At 42.5% G+C, this 19,236-nt stretch overlaps 3 protein-coding genes across 8 annotated transcripts in view; 2 read left to right on the forward strand and 1 right to left on the reverse strand.

The window, feature by feature from the left end:
• LOC128753485 (sister chromatid cohesion protein PDS5 homolog A-like) overlaps positions 1–8,152 on the forward strand; it is a 25,304-nt gene extending 17,152 nt beyond the window's left edge. For 2 of the 3 annotated variants that reach the window (XM_053855230.1, XM_053855228.1), the window contains exons 19-33: positions 1–161; positions 268–391; positions 510–668; positions 783–851; positions 935–1,071; positions 3,507–3,630; positions 3,926–4,130; positions 4,205–4,319; positions 4,396–4,528; positions 4,606–4,725; positions 5,758–5,820; positions 5,903–6,054; positions 6,130–6,247; positions 6,317–6,549; positions 7,246–8,152. In XM_053855230.1, coding sequence (XP_053711205.1) covers positions 1–161; positions 268–391; positions 510–668; positions 783–851; positions 935–1,071; positions 3,507–3,630; positions 3,926–4,130; positions 4,205–4,319; positions 4,396–4,528; positions 4,606–4,725; positions 5,758–5,820; positions 5,903–6,054; positions 6,130–6,247; positions 6,317–6,549; positions 7,246–7,249 — 1,917 coding nt within the window. In that variant the 3' untranslated portion in view covers positions 7,250–8,152. The remainder of the gene's footprint in view (positions 162–267; positions 392–509; positions 669–782; positions 852–934; positions 1,072–3,506; positions 3,631–3,925; positions 4,131–4,204; positions 4,320–4,395; positions 4,529–4,605; positions 4,726–5,757; positions 5,821–5,902; positions 6,055–6,129; positions 6,248–6,316; positions 6,550–7,245) is intronic. The other variant, XM_053855229.1, reaches the window with a different exon arrangement.
• On the reverse strand, positions 7,725–12,106 carry LOC128753486 (ubiquitin-conjugating enzyme E2 K-like). 3 transcript variants are annotated; one of them, XM_053855232.1, is made up of 8 exons: positions 11,796–12,106; positions 10,924–11,017; positions 10,792–10,850; positions 9,876–9,958; positions 9,713–9,812; positions 9,522–9,650; positions 8,776–8,863; positions 7,725–8,616 (listed from the first exon to the last, which is right to left on the reverse strand). In XM_053855232.1, the coding sequence occupies exons 1-7, from the start codon at positions 11,940–11,942 to the stop codon at positions 8,789–8,791; spliced, it is 687 nt and encodes a 228-aa protein (XP_053711207.1). In that variant the 5' UTR covers positions 11,943–12,106; the 3' UTR covers positions 7,725–8,616; positions 8,776–8,788. The 3 variants fall into 3 exon arrangements, with proteins under 3 accessions (XP_053711207.1, XP_053711206.1, XP_053711208.1); XM_053855231.1 differs by having other exon boundaries at positions 7,726–8,863; XM_053855233.1 differs by having other exon boundaries at positions 7,726–8,863; positions 11,713–11,943.
• An 876-nt stretch (positions 12,107–12,982) lies between these two features.
• On the forward strand, positions 12,983–19,013 carry LOC128754301 (small integral membrane protein 14-like). Of its 2 annotated transcripts, none has more exons than XM_053856822.1 (5): positions 12,983–13,218; positions 14,631–14,726; positions 15,875–15,923; positions 16,012–16,166; positions 17,738–19,013. In XM_053856822.1, the coding sequence occupies exons 2-5, from the start codon at positions 14,652–14,654 to the stop codon at positions 17,774–17,776; spliced, it is 318 nt and encodes a 105-aa protein (XP_053712797.1). In that variant the 5' UTR covers positions 12,983–13,218; positions 14,631–14,651; the 3' UTR covers positions 17,777–19,013. The 2 variants fall into 2 exon arrangements, with proteins under 2 accessions (XP_053712797.1, XP_053712796.1); XM_053856821.1 differs by having other exon boundaries at positions 13,020–13,218; positions 14,616–14,726.
• Positions 19,014–19,236: the final 223 nt, after the last annotated feature.

The following is a 19,236-nucleotide window of genomic DNA, read 5'->3' on the forward strand; positions in this document are numbered from 1 at the left end:
GTCCTGTCGTTCACCCACCCTACGTCATTCCACTCGGCAGAAACTTACGAGTCTTTACTTCAGTGTTTGAAGATGGAAGACGACAAAGTGGCTGAGGCCGCCATCCAAATATTTCGGAACACAGGTCAAAAGATCGAGACAGAACTTCCGCAAATCAGATCGTAAGTAACGTTGAAAGCGTCACATTGACTCATCACTGTTTCCTCCATCTGTATGACTATTGATCTGAAAGTGACGAATGACGAAGTTGCTGTTCACCGTTTACAGCACTCTCATTCCCATCCTGCATCAAAAAGCCAAGAGGGGGACGCCTCACCAGGCCAAGCAGGCTGTACACTGTATCCACACTATCTTCAACAACAAGGAGGTGCAGCTTGCCCAGATATTTGAGGTGAGCCATCTATCTAATAGCGTCTCAGAATATTTAACGTCAAGCCTCTTCCACATTACCGTCCTCCCTACCATGTAGTCGTAAATATGACTGTTAACTGTTTTCTTGACTTCCTCAGCCTCTGTCACGGAGTCTGAATGCAGATGTGCCTGAGCAACTCATCACTCCGCTCGTGTCCTTGGGCCACATCTCCATGTTGGCTCCAGATCAGTTTGCTTCACCAATGAAATCTATTGTCGCCAACTTCATCGTCAAGGACTTGCTCATGAACGACAGGGTGGGTTAAACCGTAACTGATTATTGCCTCACCTCACTTAAAAATCAACAAAGTTTGATATATAAATCTCAATGTTTTATTTAAAATAAGATTTTATTTTCTTCTTGTGTCTAGTCGATTGGAAACAAGAATGGAAAGCTGTGGACCACTGATGAGGAGGTGTCACCTGAGGTTTTAGCCAAGGTCTGATTTGCAGTTATTATTATTATTATGCTCTAACATCCATGCTCTGGCCCAGTGACTGATTCTCGTTGATTCTCCTCCAGGTGCAGGCCATTAAACTGCTGGTGCGCTGGTTGTTAGGAATGAAAAACAACCAGTCAAAATCCGCAAACTCCACCCTGCGCCTGCTCTCTGCCATGCTGGTCAGTGAGGGTGACCTTACAGAGCAGAAGAAGATCAGGTATAGTGGTTATTATTGTTGTGATTGTGTAACACATTAAACCACATTCATTATAATTGTTTTGGGGCAATACAGTAAATAACTGTGTAAATGTATTAATTCAGGTAGTTCGATGCAGTATCTTGAAAGCTAGGTTTGATATAGGGCTGTACAATAATGGTACCTAAGCAGCGTTTCCCCTTTAATACTTCCATTGATGCGGTCCTACGGGGACCAATGGAGTTTTAAACATTGCACGACATTACAGCCAACGTGGTGGAAAGTTACCGTTCCCGTAGAACAGCTCTTCAACTTGTTCTTTTATTACATTAGCTCAAAAACCTTGGCATCCAACTCCCATCAACACATCATGTCATTTTCTCTCTCCTCTCTCTGCGCGGATTCATCATCATCTCAATCTCTTTCGCTCTCAGCACGGTCTCGGACCAATGCGCGGCCACTGAGACACGGGCAGGCGCATTACAACAGGCTCTTAAGTCTCTCGCACACGCATTTTTAACCACTTTGTACGATGGGACATGCAGTCATTTAATGCTACTATAATGTATTGGGGCTGGCTAATGTCAAAGAGCCGATTTATGGTTTATTTTTTGTCTGTGAAAGTCACTCACGATTGGTCAAAATGTGAGAGAGAGCAAGAGACAGAGCCTAGTGGTGCCGTTTTTAGAGCTGGACAAGTGAAGAAACTGAGAAACAATTTACAGTGTAGTCCAGGGGTCACCAAACTGTCCCAGAAAGGTCCACAGTGGGTGCAGTTTTTTGTTCCAACCAATGATGCACTCACAGCTTCACCAACCAGGTTATCTGTAAACTGGTGCCAAGTATCAATTTGACACCTGATTGGTTAAACTGTGTGTGCTTGATTGGTTGGGACAAAAACCCACTGCAGCCCTTTCTGGAACAGTTTGGTGACCCCTGGTGTAGTCTGTGAAAGAAACGTATTTGTCTTTGATTTTTTTTCCCCAACAACGCAGGCAGGTCATGCTACGGTGGCCTCAAGTGGACAAAATGAAAGTCTCACAATAGATGGATCCCTGATGGATCAGTCAGTCTGAGAAAGACTCAATAATGTAGTAGAATTGTTCTGCTGATGTCCAGCGTCTGTGTAATGTGACTAGGTAATATCAAGGTGTGAGTAAACTTGTATGTGAAGATTCTTGGTATACATTTTGAATATCATACATTATTATCAGTTAAACATATATTAAATAAATCTGTATGGTTCAAAGACAATAGAAAGCTGTTATTTCTAGGGATACTGCGATCAGGATTTTTGCTTCTGATCACTGACACCGCTCACATGGATCAACCATGAATTTGTTATCAGAAGAAACTTCTGTGTTCATGATGTGAAAAAAATTAACCATTAAATTCGGCCATGGTTTATATACCTCTTCAAGGAGGGGGACAAATAGCATGTAGTGCTAGCAATGCAGCAACTATTCTGTCAAAAGGACAACTGAAAAGACATTTAATTTGATGTGGGACGGAGCAGTTTGGTGAATCTCTTGAGACGTTACTGTGTCCGTGAAATATTTACATTGTAGCAGCATTTATTAACTGGATTTATGAAAATTTCCACTCCGGACAATTTCAAATCACAGATTCAGGTGGCTAATGAACGCTGCCCCCGACTCCAAAACCACAACAGATTTGGTTGTTTCCGTCTCAGTCATAAAAGACACCTGAGAAAGGCTGGTCATCTAGCTCTGTGAAATTCACAATTATTTTTTGGGCAATTTGCTTAGTGTTCCTGCTGCTGAGGATCCACCGGTCTCACTTTCACAAGCCTGGAAAACTCTCCATGCTACGTCAAGTGCTGGTGCTTTAAATGGCATATTTAATTTGAAGCGCATTTTCCCCTCACATGTGCTGCAGGATGCAAACTTAAGATAACAGATTGAAAGGGGAGACATGGTGCTGCTGCCTTTCTAGTTATTTCAATTCACACATTTTCCATTACTCAATGTGAATTATGCAATTAGCTAAATTCCCATCTCGGTTTTCTAAACATTTCTAAACGGTCACCATAGCCAACATGGACCTATCGTGAGGTTGCCACCCTCCATACAGAAAACTAGGGGAAACACTGCTAAGGGACTTTGGCAGTACATTAATTACAAAGGTGACATGTTTGCCTGGCAACATTAAAGACTCTCGTCCGTACCAGTGTTTTCTGCTCTTATATGTCCATAGCCTAACAGCCTTAACTGAATATTTTTACAGCAATCAGAGCAAATACTTTTACTACATCTAATACATTTATACAGATTCAAATTTGATGCATTATTTTGGCTACATTCTTTAGCCATTTGTGTGATGCAACAAAAATATGTGTCCATTTTTCAAATCGTTTCACTGATTACAGGTATTGATGTTTTAATTTCTGTTTGAATTTTCTCTTCAATTGTTTTCTTGTGTCTTTCTCCCAAAAGTAAATCGGACATGTCCAGGTTGAGACTGGCTGCAGGAGGAGCCATCATGAAGCTGGCGCAGGAGCCCTGTTACCATGACATCATCACCCCAGAGCAGTTCCAACTGTGTGGACTTGTCATAAACGTCAGTCATATATTATATTTGTCTTCATTTCCTTGTCACCAAGGCCACGTGTTCTCGGACCTTGTCGTAGAAGTGGTGATTAATAGAGCTTTGATGTATTTCGGCTTCAGTGAAAATTTCTTTTTTAATAATTTGGACTTAAGAAAACGTATGAGAGTGAATCGATGGCCTTTTCTGTTCCAGAAATGTGTTACATCCATGCTTTGTCCGACCACCGGGTCATCCATGAGAAAGAAATAATACACCCCCTGACAAAGGACGCAGCTAACGTGTGTGCAATTTCTCTTTGTTTTAGGACGAGTGCTACCAGGTCCGTCAAATCTTTGCTCAGAAGTTGCATGTGGCTCTTGCCAAACTGGCGCTGCCTTTGGAGTATCTGGGGATCTTTGCTCTGTGTGCCAAAGACCCAGTGAAGGAGCGCCGTGCCCACGCCCGACAGTGCCTGCTCAAAAACATTTCAGTCCGCAGAGAGTATATCAAGCAAAACCAAATTTCTCAGGGTAGGAGTCCAATCTGCACACGCTCACTCCTTCTATTACCTTCACCAATTACATTTGTGTTTCCCTTCTGCTAGACAAACTTGTCTCCTTCCTACCCGAGTACGTTGTTCCTTATATGATCCACCTTTTGGCTCATGACCCGGATTTCACAAAACCACAGGATTATGATCAGCTCAAAGATGTGAAAGAGTGAGTCGTTCGCTTTGTTGAGCTTGATTTTGCCATGAGAAACAAAAAATACTATCGGACCTATTGGTTTTCTTAGGTGCCTGTGGTTCATGTTGGAGGTGCTGATGACCAAGAACGAGAACAACAGTCACGCTTTCCTCCGAAAGATGGTCGAGAATATCAAACAGAGTAAAGACGCACAGTGTCCCGAAGATGCAAAAGCCAATGAGGTAAAATCCCAAAAAGATTTTTACGTGGTGTATTCCCTCCTCTGAGCTGTTTTTTTTTTTGTTGTTTGTGCTTTCAGAAGCTCTATGTGGTCTCTGATGTGGCTCTCTTCGTCATCGCCAACAAGAGCACTGCCTGTCACTTGGATTCACCAAAGGACCCGGTTCTACCCTCAAAGTTCTTTCTATTGCAGGACAAGGTAATGTTTGAAATTCTCACACTCTCTGTGTTTCAAAATGGGGGGAGGGGGACTTTCACAAAGTACACTGCTGGTTGCAAACAACAGTACCACAAATGCTGATTCTTGTGGTGACATATAACAAACATGCAACATTGCTGGAAGTTCAGTGCTAGCTTTAGAGCATCTTTAGTACCGGGCTTTAGAGCAAGGCTGCTCACCAGTCTGTCTGGACCAAACCCTGAATTCTCAGCAATGGCAGAAGTAGGTGGTGGGGAGGAATGGAACCTGCAGGGTTCCAATCCCCACCGGACATGTAGCCCAGGTGAAGCCGTTGTTTTCTCATTCACGCTAGGATTGCCACCTTGCACAGTATGTGCTGTGTTCTCTGCACGACTGAATGATAATGACTTTGACTGTGAATAATTTATGGAACACATGACACAAGATTAGTTCAGGTGTGTCCGTCTTTGAGTCTCACTCGCTACTAATGTCACTATAGAGAGTTCCATGTATAAAAAAATGCATTCAGAGTCTATGACGTAATGGTTATGTCTTTCAGAGTGAATAGTCACTCAAGTCAACACAAAGTACTTTGTTATGAATCCTGCAATGTGACAGTTTAAGCTGCAATATTTAACTTTGACTCTAAATGTTCTAAGAGAGACACCAATAACAGCCAGTCCTATTGCTCATTTTCCTCATTGGTCAAACCTTCTTTATCTGGCCTTGAGTCAACTGCAAGCTGCTTGTGTGAGATGTGTATTTAAACTTACTTATTTATGCCAAACACTTCCTATACACCTCAACAAAGCATGATGTTTTCACACACTGTTTCAAATCTAATGTAAATGCTGCCAAAGCCCTCGTAAAGTCCCTTAGGCTGTAGGCCCCAATACAGGGACCTGAATTATTATTATTATTATTATTATTATTATTATTATTATTATATAACAATGTGCAATGAATGTGATGGAAGGGGAAGCTTTTTGACATTTTGATGAATCAAGGTCAGAATATCTGTTTAACTTCCTGCTCTTTGGACTTCTTCAGGACTTCAAAAATGATAAAGAATATCTGTCGGCAGAGATGAAACAAACGCTGCTCACTGGAAAGGTGAGTAGAAGGTTTCATTGTGCCACACTTGTATTAGGGTTTAGGCCAGAGTGTAAACCAAGCGCTCATGTCCTTCCAACAGCCCAAACCGGCCCCTGTGTTGGCGACGGTGAACAAAACTATAATGGTACAAGGGAGAAAGATCTTTAAGACCACCACCATCACCACGGACACCACCAGTAACACCAGCAGCAACTCGTCTCCACTCAGCTCCTCAGCCATCAACAAGAACAGGTTGGTGCAACATTGAAGTCGAGCAGAAAGCAGCAGCTGTTGCCTCAATGTTCCTCTCTTCTGTCCTCTCTGAAGTAAAAGCGTGACACATGCAGAGTCGATGGCTAGTCAGACTAGGGAAAACAATGAGAACCCTGTGATCAAGAAGGTGGAGGTGAAGAAGGTGGAGGTGAAGAAAGTGGAGGTGAAGAAGGTGAGTTCAGTTTGAACGCCCACTCCTTGTTGAACTATCTGCTGACTGTTTTCCCGGCGTCTGTCTCAGATGCAGGCTGTGGACGGGGTGCAAGGTGAAAAACCACCTGCCAAAAGACGAGGCCGCCCACCCAAAACTCCGACAGGAGCCGACAAGGCTGGAGGAGCTGCCACGCCGACCGCCACTGGCGCTGGCCGAGGCAGGAAGCGGGCAGCTGAGTCCAACTCTTCAGCAGATGCCACCAAGATTTCAAAACTGCAGCAAAACGAGGAAGGGACAAATCGACAGATGGACTTGCAGAGGTGAGCACTTCAAGTCGAACTCACACAAACCATCTTGTTATCAAGGAGCAACTGAGAAGCAAACCCTTATAATGGTATTGTGTCGGCAGCTGATGTCGCTCATCACACAGAGCACCTCTGCATATTGTCACTATTCCTCACAGCAGGGATGTTTGGGTGAGCTGACAGAGAGCTTCAGATATGCTCTCAGGGAGCAGACCAGATCCAAAATGAAAAATGGAAAAAGCTGAGCGAAGTTGCTGTGAGTAGTGAAGCTGTAGACGCTAGGAGGACAGGCTTTTCTTTTCCCTGTGACTTTGACACTGTAGACACCTTCTCATTTCTTGCAAATAGTGTCAGGAACCACTGTCTCTCCACGGTCAGTGATGAATAACACAGGACATGCAAAGACACAGGTTTTGATGTCTATTGTTTCTTTGAGCTGGGCAGTGGTTTCTGAGGTACAAATAAATCACTTGTTCTGATGGCAGTCTTCTCAGAGGTTGGCATTTGGTCAGCGGGGGTAGTTTATTTTAGTATGTTCAAGTTAAAAAGAAAAATTCAGGGCAGAGAAGCTTTGACTCACACTGTTGTGCTAGAGAGAAGTGGCCAACACAACATGGATGAAAGCTCAAGGGTGAAAGCTAGTATGTGAGAAGTTCACTTTTTCTGTGAATCACAAAAGTTGAGCCTCTGTCCTATTTCCTTGTCTTCCAGGTAAAGCGACTGCTGAGAACATGCTGTTTGGAGAGCGGGCGGACTCTTCCTCATACTGCCCAACTCTTTGTACCACAACTCTTAAAACTTTCCGGGACACATGGACCTTTCTTACACACAAGCAACCATACATACATACACACGCACACACACACACACACCACTGACATCCTAGTTGGTTTTAAACACCTTGTAGTTAACAATTGAAGCCCGTTGTATGTAGGTCTTACTACTTATAAGTTCCTTTCATGTCTCCTTTCGCTTCTTTTTTGGAGCATTTTTAAGAAAAAGAAAAGCTGACAATTTTACAAAGGTTTTAATCTGGATACGATTGATGCTTATTAAATTTGTTGAGAGGAAAAAGTCTGCCTCCTGATGTTTCCCTCGTCTTGCAGAGCCACAGATGCGACCTGTAACAGTGATGCATATCAGATCATCCATCCTGTGTGAGGTGGAAAAAGGACTTGGATCAAATTTGATTTAAGATTTTTAATCAAACATGACGGTGTCACAATAAATAACCATGCTTTTTATACAGGTGATGCTTGTTTCCACTGAAACAAGAATATAAATCTCAATCCGACAGAAATGCAAGAGACCGTTCATTTCTGCTTCATCATCGTGCAAAACGGTTTCTACACTTTCCTTTTCTTACAAAATATAGATCCTGCCAACGGTGCACTCTTAAGTGAGAACATGGCTCTTCATCAAATCCCTATTTACAAGGAAACGGTGTGATGTCATCAAGTGTCGCCTAGATTACAGTACATCTTTGATATGTTGAATGAAAACATGTCATGCAGGGTTTCAGCCTCCACTCCAAAATCAGAGTTTGATTTGGCCGAGCAGTAAAGCAAGTTTGGATGATAAGATATTGCAGCGTCACTGAAATCCAACATCTGGACACCAATGATCTAGAAAAATATATCAACCGGCAAACTGGAAAGGGGTTGAAGTCATCAAGCTGTGGGGCCCAAATTAAATAAAGCAACAAACATTCAGTAAAAGATTAAAATGTCTGTGCAAGAAGGCTTCAAAAACAAAGGTTTTCTTACAAAGTATAAAGTAAATGCAACCGTGTGTTACTCAGCAAGACGTATTTCATGATCCAAACCTTCTCACGTCATTTCGATAAGAAAGCATCTCATTGTCCTTCCAAAATGTACAGTTGGCCATATTTACAGACGTGGCGATCCAGCAAACCTCTGCAGATGATTGAAGCGTCGATATTTTACACAGATCATGCAGAAAACGATCCAGTCAAGTGTTGAGAGTCTGAAGAGACAATTGTTGTGAGCCATCGCTGAAGGAGCGAGAGCTGCCATGGATTTGACTTCCTCGTCTCACTCTGAAGATTCCCGTCGCTGCAGTCTTGGAGGGCAGAGAACAGGAGAAGCGCCTCAGACTGAGGGACGTGATGGAGTAGGAGTCATGCTCACTCAGCAGCTCATGAGTTTGTGGGCTTGGGATTCCGTGATGAATGGGACAAGGTGGGGGGTGATGATGAAGCAGAATGTTTGGAATCCTCACATTTGGCAGAGACTCAGTTGCTAAGTAGCTGCTCCGTAGCCGTTTCTACATCCCAGGATTTTGAAGACAAGGCCACTATAACTGCATTCTGCAAGAGACGGTCAGTTCAGAGCCACATTCCACAACATCTCCAACAAGCAAACAACCTACCAAAGTTAGTAACGCATCTGGAATCATCAGTCTAAGCTGTGATCACTATTAGCTTGGTTCTTGGACGACCCTTTAGGTGGCTGAGAGTAGCGGCTGAACATGCCAAAGATTCATAAGTCAACTCAACCTCATCTTAAATGTAATCCCATAAATAGTTGATCTGACTGACAGATTGCACCTCAAACCGGCAGCGGTCACTAGTGCTCATCCAAGGCGACTGCTTCAACACCTGAATAGTCATCTTCTACTCGTCTTATTTGAAGTCGCAATGAAACCACTCACTGAGACGAGACATTTTGGCTCACGGGAGAGTCAGCAGCTTGCCTTTTAAAAAAGTTCATCCACCAACATAGTGCAGATCAACAGGAGCATATGTGGGCAGCAGCCAGTTACCAGCCTGCATGAATCCTCCATCACTGCAGCATGGACCTGCTTCTTCATGCCAGTCCCATGAAACTGACAGTCTATATCGCCAGATATGTTAACATCACCTGCTTCTAACCCGTCTTCCTTTCACTCGGCACAGCCTCGCTGTGCTACTTTACACTCTTCGTGTGGCGCCCTCCTGTAAGAGAAATTCAGTGATGGTGTCTCACCTTATCAAATCCCATGGCACAGAGTTTTTCTATTTTGCAGGTGTAATCTGGACTGTAGACGGCAGCTCCTGCGTAGATGTGAGACCAAAACCGTGCCGTCTGTTTGAACATTTCCGGGTTCTGTTTATACTGAGGACACAGAGAATGTGAGGACATCTGCGCCGCAATACTTTTCTCATCACAGATCCAACCTGGTTCGCTACAACGGCGTCTTGCGGGTCGTCTGGTTCGGCTGCGGCAAGTAAGGCCTGGAGCGACAACAGCACCGTGCGCAGGGTCATGGCGGCGGCCCTGGTGGCACAAAGTCCAGTTTTGCTCCGTCCATGACAGACCAAAGAGTACACAGATGCTCACCACTGATCTTTTAAAATATCCAGGCATATGGCTCCAGTCACAGAGCTGATGTTTGGGTGCCAGATCTTGGTGATGAATCGTACCTGAAAACCACAATTTCATTTGGAAGCAAACAAAATGTTGGCCTCACAGTATCTCCAGGTCAAACAAGATCAACATTTACTCCTTTTAATAAACACAGAGATGTTTAATCAGGAATACAATATTGACTTAAATCAACCGCTCCTACCAAGTACAGCGTTGCAGTGCATTATGGGTCATCTATCATTGGTGGGAGTACGCTAGAGCAGTAGTCCATGAATTACAAATCTGAGGTTATGATAGAGGTCGTGCATCAGTATTGGGGTCACTAACTTCGCTCTCAGATACTGGATATCATGAAGAAGTAACTTCTTAACTCAAGCACATGGTGCAATACACTACATCTTAGTCTCATTGCCATCACACTGTCTAGTCTCTCGATTCTGCTGCCTCTGCTCTATAGAACCCTGAAAGTGTTCAAAGAAACAGCGGTCACGGAGACTATCTGATGAGAAGTTTGAAATACACTTCAGATTTTTACTTGTCAAAAGCATTACACAGCACAGCAAATATGTGGAGTATTTGTAGACGCTTAAAAAAGATTTCATGAAACTATTATGATCGAATCTTCCGACGCTTGAATCGCAAGCGCTATTTCATCGAGGCAAGGAAAATCTGCTCCATCAAGCAGCTCGCTTCTTGTTGGGACATCTCAGAGACCTCAGTTCTGCCTTCCTCACTACTCACTCTGACCCCACTGAAACAGACTTGCACACTAGATATGAAAACACTGTCTGTAGACAGACATTCTCGGCTCATCTCTGTGACCAAGTCTATCACCACAAGTGTAGCAAGCATGAAAACCGACTTGAAGAATGGGGAACATCTCACTTACCTTGGGAGGATTAAAAGGATAGGTTTCAGGAATTTTTATTTCAAGTTGAAATCTGCCACCTTGAGAGAAAAACAGCGACAAGGCTTGTCATGAAACCAAACTTAGAAACTCCAATAAGTAATGAGACAATACCTTCATATGGAGTGTCAGGAGGACCCGCTATCTCTCCCCGGAGCTCTGTGAAGTTCTCATCCACCAAATCGACCTTTATCTGGTTTTTACTTATCTGCAGCGTAAACACAGCACAGGTACACGTGAAATTAAAGGTGGCCGTGGTAATAATGAGTACAGTACAGCACTCTTCACTTCCACATCTCTCACTATCCCCTCACTAGCGAACAAAACCACTAATAATAACCAAATAACTGGAAGAGCAAGTACAAATTATTCACGGTAGTTGAGTAAACAATGTAGTCCAACTAGATTTCTGACACAAAACATTGTGAGAATGATAACATTCAGATCCCTGAGCGAGACCATGACAGAACTTACTTCCCAGCTATGACTTAAGAGCGAAACTAAAACTAATGAAAGTAACGATTGTGAAAGTAATTTCGGATTAGCAACGCTAGCTGTTGCTGAGGTGTCAAAATTAGCTCTCTCGGTCGCTACGCCAGTGTTGACAGAGAAAAACACCCATGTAGCTCGAGTGGTTTACAAGACCGTGTTTGGCATTCTCTTCCGACATGGAACGCATTTCCACCCACCACCTAACCGGGGTTAAAATAAGCGTTGTTGAGCGAGCACAGCGGGGTGTTTTGACGGGAGCTAATGCTAGCTGAAGTTGTGCTGTCTAGGCCATGACGGCAACACGGCGTTGGGACGACACTGAAGGTGGAGGTCTCCGCTCGAACAGTTCAGTATGGTCAAAAAAACAAGAAGTACAATCGTGTGTGGTAAAAGTCCGTAGTATCAAGGTACCTCTTCACTTTTAATAACTTCTTTGAACTCCCTCTTGATCCTTTGGACCGCGATGTTAGCCATGGTTGAGTCAGCCGAGCTACCTGTGCTGTCTGACCAGGGGCCCCTTCCTCCCGCTGCGGTTCGTCTGGCGTCTGACGGCAGGCAGCCTTCTCGAGAACCCTCTTTCCTTTCGCTTTCAGCTCAGTCTTGATCGACCCAGACAGAGCAGTCAGAGCATTCCCCCGCATGCAATGCAGCGGTCGCTGGGTCCAGGAACAAAGCTGCAGCGAGAACTTTCAGTCAGGATGATTCTGATTCAGGTTTTGTCGAGGCAGTCTGGTGACATTTCTCATCACATGATGCGTGTTTTCTAGAACTCATCTGCGGGCTTCTCCTTTTAAGCAAACTCCCTCAATTAGAAGGAGAATCAAGTGATCTTTGCCATCGTTGAGTGCCGGTGGCTTTGTTAGATATTAAAGGCAGCTGAGTCTCAACTCTAAAAACGCGTTGTATATTGCAGGAAACACATATCTCACACGGGATTTCATGGGGAAACACCTAAATGAGTGAGCGGGTGAAGGTCCCCAGTAACCTGTGCGAAGGCTGTCAAAGAGGACAAAAAGCATGACCGACAGAGGGCCAGAACTTCCCATCCTTCACACAAGTGTCTCTCCAATTTGTCTCACTTCATTCCACACCAGAAAAGCACCCTGTCACGACCACTCAATGTCTATAGCAAACACTGTGCGTGAATGGCTTTAAATACTTTTAAGTGTTCAGTCATCCAGGAGACACTCATAGTAGTGCGCTGCTCTTTCACAGTGAGAGGAGCATACTCTGGACATGTGTGACTGGCTGGAAACCCAGGACAGGCAGAGGAGACATTGTCTCTCAGTTGGTCATTTATTCCTCCAGATGACTTTGAGGAGGCTTCTTTCTTCTCTCTACCAGTGGCTGCCGCACAACACAGAAGAAATGATAGAAAAATAACGTTTTAAATGTATTTCCTTGTGTTATGGCTTTGTTTAATGCTTGATTTTATTCTAAAGAATTCCAGCTAGTTTCCATATTTGTATTTAGTATTAAAATATGGATATTCGCAGAGCACTCTGGTATTCATAATAATATTTAATACTAATCACACATGATAATATCCAAGAAGTCACGGAATTCAATGAGAATTTTAACAGTTCGGCAACTTATATTCCTCGTATACTGTTCATCAAATAAAGTGAAATAAAATGGTAGCTCAACAAGAGCTTCTTTGGGGCCAGGTTGTTTGTTTACACGGTTCCTAGATTTTGATTGGAATACTTGCCCGTCCATTAATCCCTCCCACCAATAAAATAGAGCTTTTTTATTAACTCCCCGCCCTCGCTGTCCCCTTCAAAGAACCCGGATGTGTGTGTTGAGCGTCGTTTGTTCACGTGTTGTAAACACAGATGTTGGGAGTGGAGTTGCTGCTGCGAGTTTTCGTGCCAAATCACAACTGTACTGTTTACCTCCGATTGCACTTGGATTAAAGTAAGTCTTGTGTGGTTCACTGCACATAACATCCTTCCCGTGTTGGCCGTCAATTCCAGTTTTTGCTAACTTGGCAAAGAAGCTTGTCCGACGTTAATATGGAAGTGAAGTGTCGCGGTTCGTGAATGTGACAAAGAGCCTGATATATGTTGTCGGCTCCAGAGTGGTGCTACCAACGGTGTACACTAACTGACAGTCAGCTGAGTCAGTAACATTTAAAATGATCCCGAGCTGTCGAGATACCAACGAAATGCTTGATTTGCCGAATGACCCCAGAACTTTGTCCAAACTATTAAAATGGCGACATCGAACCACATAATAAAACTGAATCGAGTGTCACATAGGGAATAGACATTTGTTGCCAGTAGACACTTGTATTGGCATCCGCTCGTTTTTTAATGTAAATCAACAAATAAAAGCTTGGAGTGGAATCCAGTTGCTCTCCATGATGGTCCTCTACGACGAAGCGTATTTCACCACATCGGTTCTAAACCAGGGCTCGTTGCGCAGTGGTGAACTCTGGACTCAATTTTTAACATTTATTTTAAGCATGTTTATTATTTTATTATGGCGTTAATTCTTCAGTTTCCACAGTGTTGGTTGTGTTGTTGCTTTGTCTATGTCTGTAATGTTCTTATATATCGTTAATGTCTGTATGCTGCCATAACAACCCAAATTTCTCATTGTGGGTAAAGGCAGTCTAAGATAATCCACTAAATGCTCCAATGTTTCATTTGGATATCTGTGTCACTTGATCATGGCTAGAGCTTTGAATAGTCCTTTCATAAAATGTTTATTGTGGAAGGAGATTTTCCTTCAAGAGAATTGCTATACAATATAAGTAAGTTATTTTAACATCTATAGCACAGTGTGAGGCTCAATCACACATGGGGGCCAACAACGGTCTTAGTTGTTAGCCAAACTAAATTGATGGTGACTGGCAGTAAACTGGAAATGTGTCTCTAAACAATATCTCGGAACCTAAGAGATTCTCCCTGACCATCATACTTTCTCACTTGAGTCCACTTTCCATCTACTCATGTGAGACTGCTGGTATTGTGCGAAGCTTTTTATTTTCGTTGGTCACACATGCATTCTTGGTGAGTGTATTTCTGGTGCACTTAAAATAAATGACCTTAGTTTTGAGCCAACCACACCATTTTCTAGTGCCATTTAAAATGACATAGAGGTATCATGTACTCTTATATAATCACATGTGCCATCATTATTCATTCTGATTTAGATCCAGTCCTGCTAATATTTGGTGTTGCTCACAGTCCAAGGAGTGACTCGACTCCTGGGAGTTAGCAGAGCAGAACTCCTCCCTTCGCTTTTGAAAACACTGTTGTTAAAGTGAGCGCTACTGCCCTTCGATTCATTGCTTTATCTGCTTACAGGCGTTTCATTTTCAGGTGAACACTCACTGGTGAGACATGGCAGAGGGAGGTTTCGACCCATGTGAGTGCATCTGCTCCCATGAGCATGCAATGAGGCGTCTTATCAACCTGGTGAGTACGACACATCAAAGATAACTTTGTTTGGTGAGAGCAAGAAAAAGAAAAACCATGCAAGTCCCAGTAAGAGGCACCCAGATGTTTCTTCGGCCTGGTCGCCACATCCTGAATCCTGTTCAGTGTTGACACTGAGAATGCACTGTTAGTGAGGGATTTTCAACTAGACTGAGGAATAGCTCGTGTTACATCAGTCTGTTTGTGTTCAAGTGAAACCTGTAAAACCACTCGCAGTAAAAGGCTTCAACCTAGAAATTGTTATCGTTCAGCGGGTGTATTGTACAGGCTGATATTTTTAACCTACATCTTCATCTATTTAATTTAGATCATTTCTGGCCATTTATATGACTTAAACATGTGGACATGCTATTTATTCGAGCAACAAGTATTTCTCTGAGCGTACTAAGACGTAAAATAAGTTTTTCTAAATAGATTGCCTTTGTTTATCCTATAGTGTAGAAATGTTGACTGTTGGCAGCATACTAACATTAAAGACAAACATGAAAGTCCTCCACAATATCACATTTCCTGTCTTCAAGAGTTGCAGTTGTAAAATGTGAACTACTCTCATGGTACTGTGGAGACAAGATGTGTTATTGTTATTGAACTGAATCCCAGCTGGGTTCTGTGCATTTGCCGTGAGCCAACACAGATCTTGGATCATGTCAGTTGTTTTATGGTTTGCTGTGTTTTTATTGTCATGTGAAACGAGCAGCTTGGCAGAAGTCTGACATCCTTTTCTAGCTATGTTTTATAGTCACATCCCTTTAGACCAGCCAGCAAATATTTTACAGCGACACTTTATTGTCCCAGATGAGGGACTGACCAACACAAGCCCAGGGAAGCAAAATGTCATTCTGTCATGGTCGAAGAACAGAGGTGCCTTGTTGGGATCTATGCTATACAATCTTACTGCTGCACTCTGAGAAGTCCAGTAACCTGTATAACATTTGTCAGAGTGGTTTAAGTTGTGTGGAGTCTGAGATTACTGTTGGATGATGAACTCACGCACCAATGTGTTTTCTGGGGCGTACATTTTTACGCAGAGTTGAAAGTGATTTGATTCGGTTCTTCCATGTCTGATACAAAAAAAACCCACCAGGATCAATATTCAGCCTGAAAAAGTTTCCGCCTTACATTTTCAGCTCCGGCAAGCTCAGTCTTACTGCACAGACACAGAGTGCCTTCTGGAACGTGAGTACGATCACTAACTCATTTTCAGGTCACCTCTTGTGAGAAGTGCTTCCTCCTTGAGTGAAACAAGCAAAATCTTTTTGTTTAGTGCCAGGTCCAAGTGGGTCCGGGGGAGCAGGAGGTGACTTCAGCTTCCCTATGATCGTGATAGGATGGATGGTGCTGGCTCTGCTTCTGTTCTTGCTGCGTCCTGCAAGTCTCCGACGGCCTCGTATCGCTGCCAAGCCCACCGGACCAGACAATGTCAGTAAATCTGCTTTTATTTCTGAGTGCCACTCATGTCTCTTTTTTTTTCTTTCATTATGTTTGTGCTGTCTCATCTTAAGTAGATTCTTCTGATTCACAGCTATAAACATGTAAAACATGACATACTGAACATGAACACACCAAGCAAGAGCCCTGAGGCGTCTTTAAGGTGTAAGGTTTTCTTCATCCTCTGCTGCAGTGATTGGCTGCTCTGCTTGACTCACTAGCTCGGAAGCACACTTAAGTTACACTTCAGGGTGTCAATCATGTCTCAAGACAAATCAGATGCAAAGATATCAGGCACTTGTTTTATGTTGGAAAGAGTGGAGCTGAGCCCCTGCCTGTTCTGTAGTAAGTTGCTGAGAAAGTCAGTGGTAAAATGTTTAGAAACTCTACTGTATTGTCAGTATCTGGTATTTTCCTGTGTTAATGTGGCATAATAAACATTAGGATTGTAATATATGTGGTACGACCTGTTTTAAATTTCAAATGATTCTGGTTGTCTTCATAAAAACAAAATCGAAGTAGTTGACGATGACTAAATAATGGACTCAATATTACAGTCGGTTTCCGTCATCCTCTTCACTGTGTTTCTCAGTTTACGCATGTGTCATCATATTTTAAAATGGCCTCTAGTTTGATGGAAAGTCTGTGGCACTGCTGGGGTGAAATGTTTTGGGTTTGTGTTCTGGCCATGGTGGTTCAAATTAATATCAACGACTTTTACAAACAAGGACAAATAATTCATGCTGTGGAGAAGCTGGGTTAGTGGTGTGTCCACGAAGTAATGTATTAAATGTCATTTTCAATGTAAATTGTAGTTGTCGGAGAATAAATAAATGTTACGTTGACATATGTCAGTGGATGTTGACATACCTAATGTAATATTTATTAGTATTAAGTAATATTTTTCTTACGTTGTGCAACAGACTAATCGTGATTAAGTTTGGATTTAGGAAAAACTAAGCTACAATCAACCTTTGCTTTGTGCTTTTTCACCAAATTTTGTGGAGAAACTGAAAATGGTCTGAAAATAGTTGTTGAAGAGATCAAGAATTTATTGGCTTCTGTCGGAGATTCTGTCAGATGATTGATTGAATGATACTGATACAATGAATACAATACAATGAATGATCCAGACTGCAGAATGGGGTTATAGAAGCGGAGTCAGAGATGCAGTTTAATGGTTCTTAGTTTGAAAATTGTATGTTCCCGCCCAAGTTGTAGATGGAATCCTTCCCCTGGTAGAGTTAAAAAATAAACCAGGAATAAAAGTTCGAAAACAGATTTTTGTAAGAATAAGAAGATTACTTTAGGATAAAATTAAACACGGAAATGCCAAAACAAAGAAGAAATATTGAAGTCAAATACACATTTTTAAAGCCTCGCCTCTCTCACGGCTCTTTGTTTCGCGATTACCGCCATCTTGTGGTCGTCTTCGGTAGCGTATCTTGTTGAAGTGAGTCAACTCTCGCGAGATTAGCAATGGCCTTCCAAACAATCCGATGTATTTTTTGAAGGATCTCATGACGATGCTGTTAATCTCTGTCCTCAACTTTGCTTTGCAGAGTGATCAGAGAGAGCCGCCAGCGCCACCTGTTGATTAACACCGGTATCTGCTGGAATCCCCTGACTGAGTGGAACCACAGTGGATGCTGACTGGGCCCTGAGGCAGTCGGCCCTCAGAAATAACATTCGGCATTCATGTTTTCGTACTCGAGAACGTCTGTCTGTCGGGAGTGAACTTCTCTTTGTGAATCAAATTCAATTGCTGAACTGCAGGATGGTGGCTTATGATGATGCAAATTCTATTTTTCCCTTTTTTTCAGTGCAGAGGTTGGATCTAGTGCAGCGTGAAAATGGATTTACGGTTCTGATCCAAAACATTTAGACAAAGCTAAGATGGCTTCTTCATCTGGTGTTGATGAACGGTTACTGTGAATGGTTTAGTGCCAAAAGCTGCGTTATGGTTGTTTGTCTAGGTAGAGAATGATATACAGCAGCAACAATAAAAGTGTATTTCCAGTCTTAATTTTTCCCCGACACCAAGTTGTGACATGACCTGTAATGAATGACCTGCTCTGGGTTACTGGTCCTTCAGAAGCAATCCAGTCAGTCATTTCAGATGGGTGCCTTCAAGTAAATGTTATTTACTCTATTTTTTTTTACCACAGAATTGTCACTTACAAGTTAACTAGATGCTTGGCCTGTACAATTCCATTAGCTCTTTGTTTAAAGGTTTAAATCCAAGGGACCTTTCTTAGCACTTTAACTGTTACTATGTACTAACCAGTTATGTCAGATAACTACGACAGATAGGATGCTGTGAATTATCAGAAATACCGATGTACTGTGGCAATAGTAAATGATTTCTTACCTGACTGTTATAATAAATCTTTGAAGAAGGAAATGGAAAAATAGGGTGAGCACAAGGGTGGGATAATGTTGAGAGTTACTATATCATTACGGTTTGAAATCACAATGTGTCTTTCTTTTGATTTGTTTTGAAACGGCAATGTTCCATGTTTCCTTCAAAATACATATTTACCATAGGATTCATTTTTCCCTTTCGTCTTTCATAAAAATCTCACTGAATGTCGACATGGTCGTGCCATTATTGTTATTTAGCATGGCCTGGATGCAGCAGAAGTTTGAAGAAGAATCAAACTTTCCTCAACTTTCACTAACAGTGCTATGTGCCACTGCCTGAGCTGATCCGTCTGCCTAATGGAATAAGAAGTTACCGACTAACTGGTTTACTGGTGAGCGCATGTGCACATGGTTATATCTTGCAACTTTGTGAATTGATTTTTTTTATTATTAAAGTAATAATTTTCATTGTAATCTGAAGATTGCTCATTTCTATTTGCTATTATAATTTTTTAATCCAGTATTATTGAATCAATAATTTCAAGATCCTCCATTTAACCTGTGCAGTTCTGATACAATACGTACGGTGTGGGAACCATTTCTCCCAATATTTGTTTCATATTGATTTAAAAGGAGCAGGAGTGAGCTCATCTGCTCTGCGGTCAAATTAGTTGGATGTTGGATATTGGCTCCACCA

This window comes from Synchiropus splendidus, chromosome 2 (genome assembly GCF_027744825.2).
Source record: "Synchiropus splendidus isolate RoL2022-P1 chromosome 2, RoL_Sspl_1.0, whole genome shotgun sequence".
Taxonomy (NCBI): Eukaryota; Metazoa; Chordata; class Actinopteri; order Syngnathiformes; family Callionymidae; genus Synchiropus; species Synchiropus splendidus.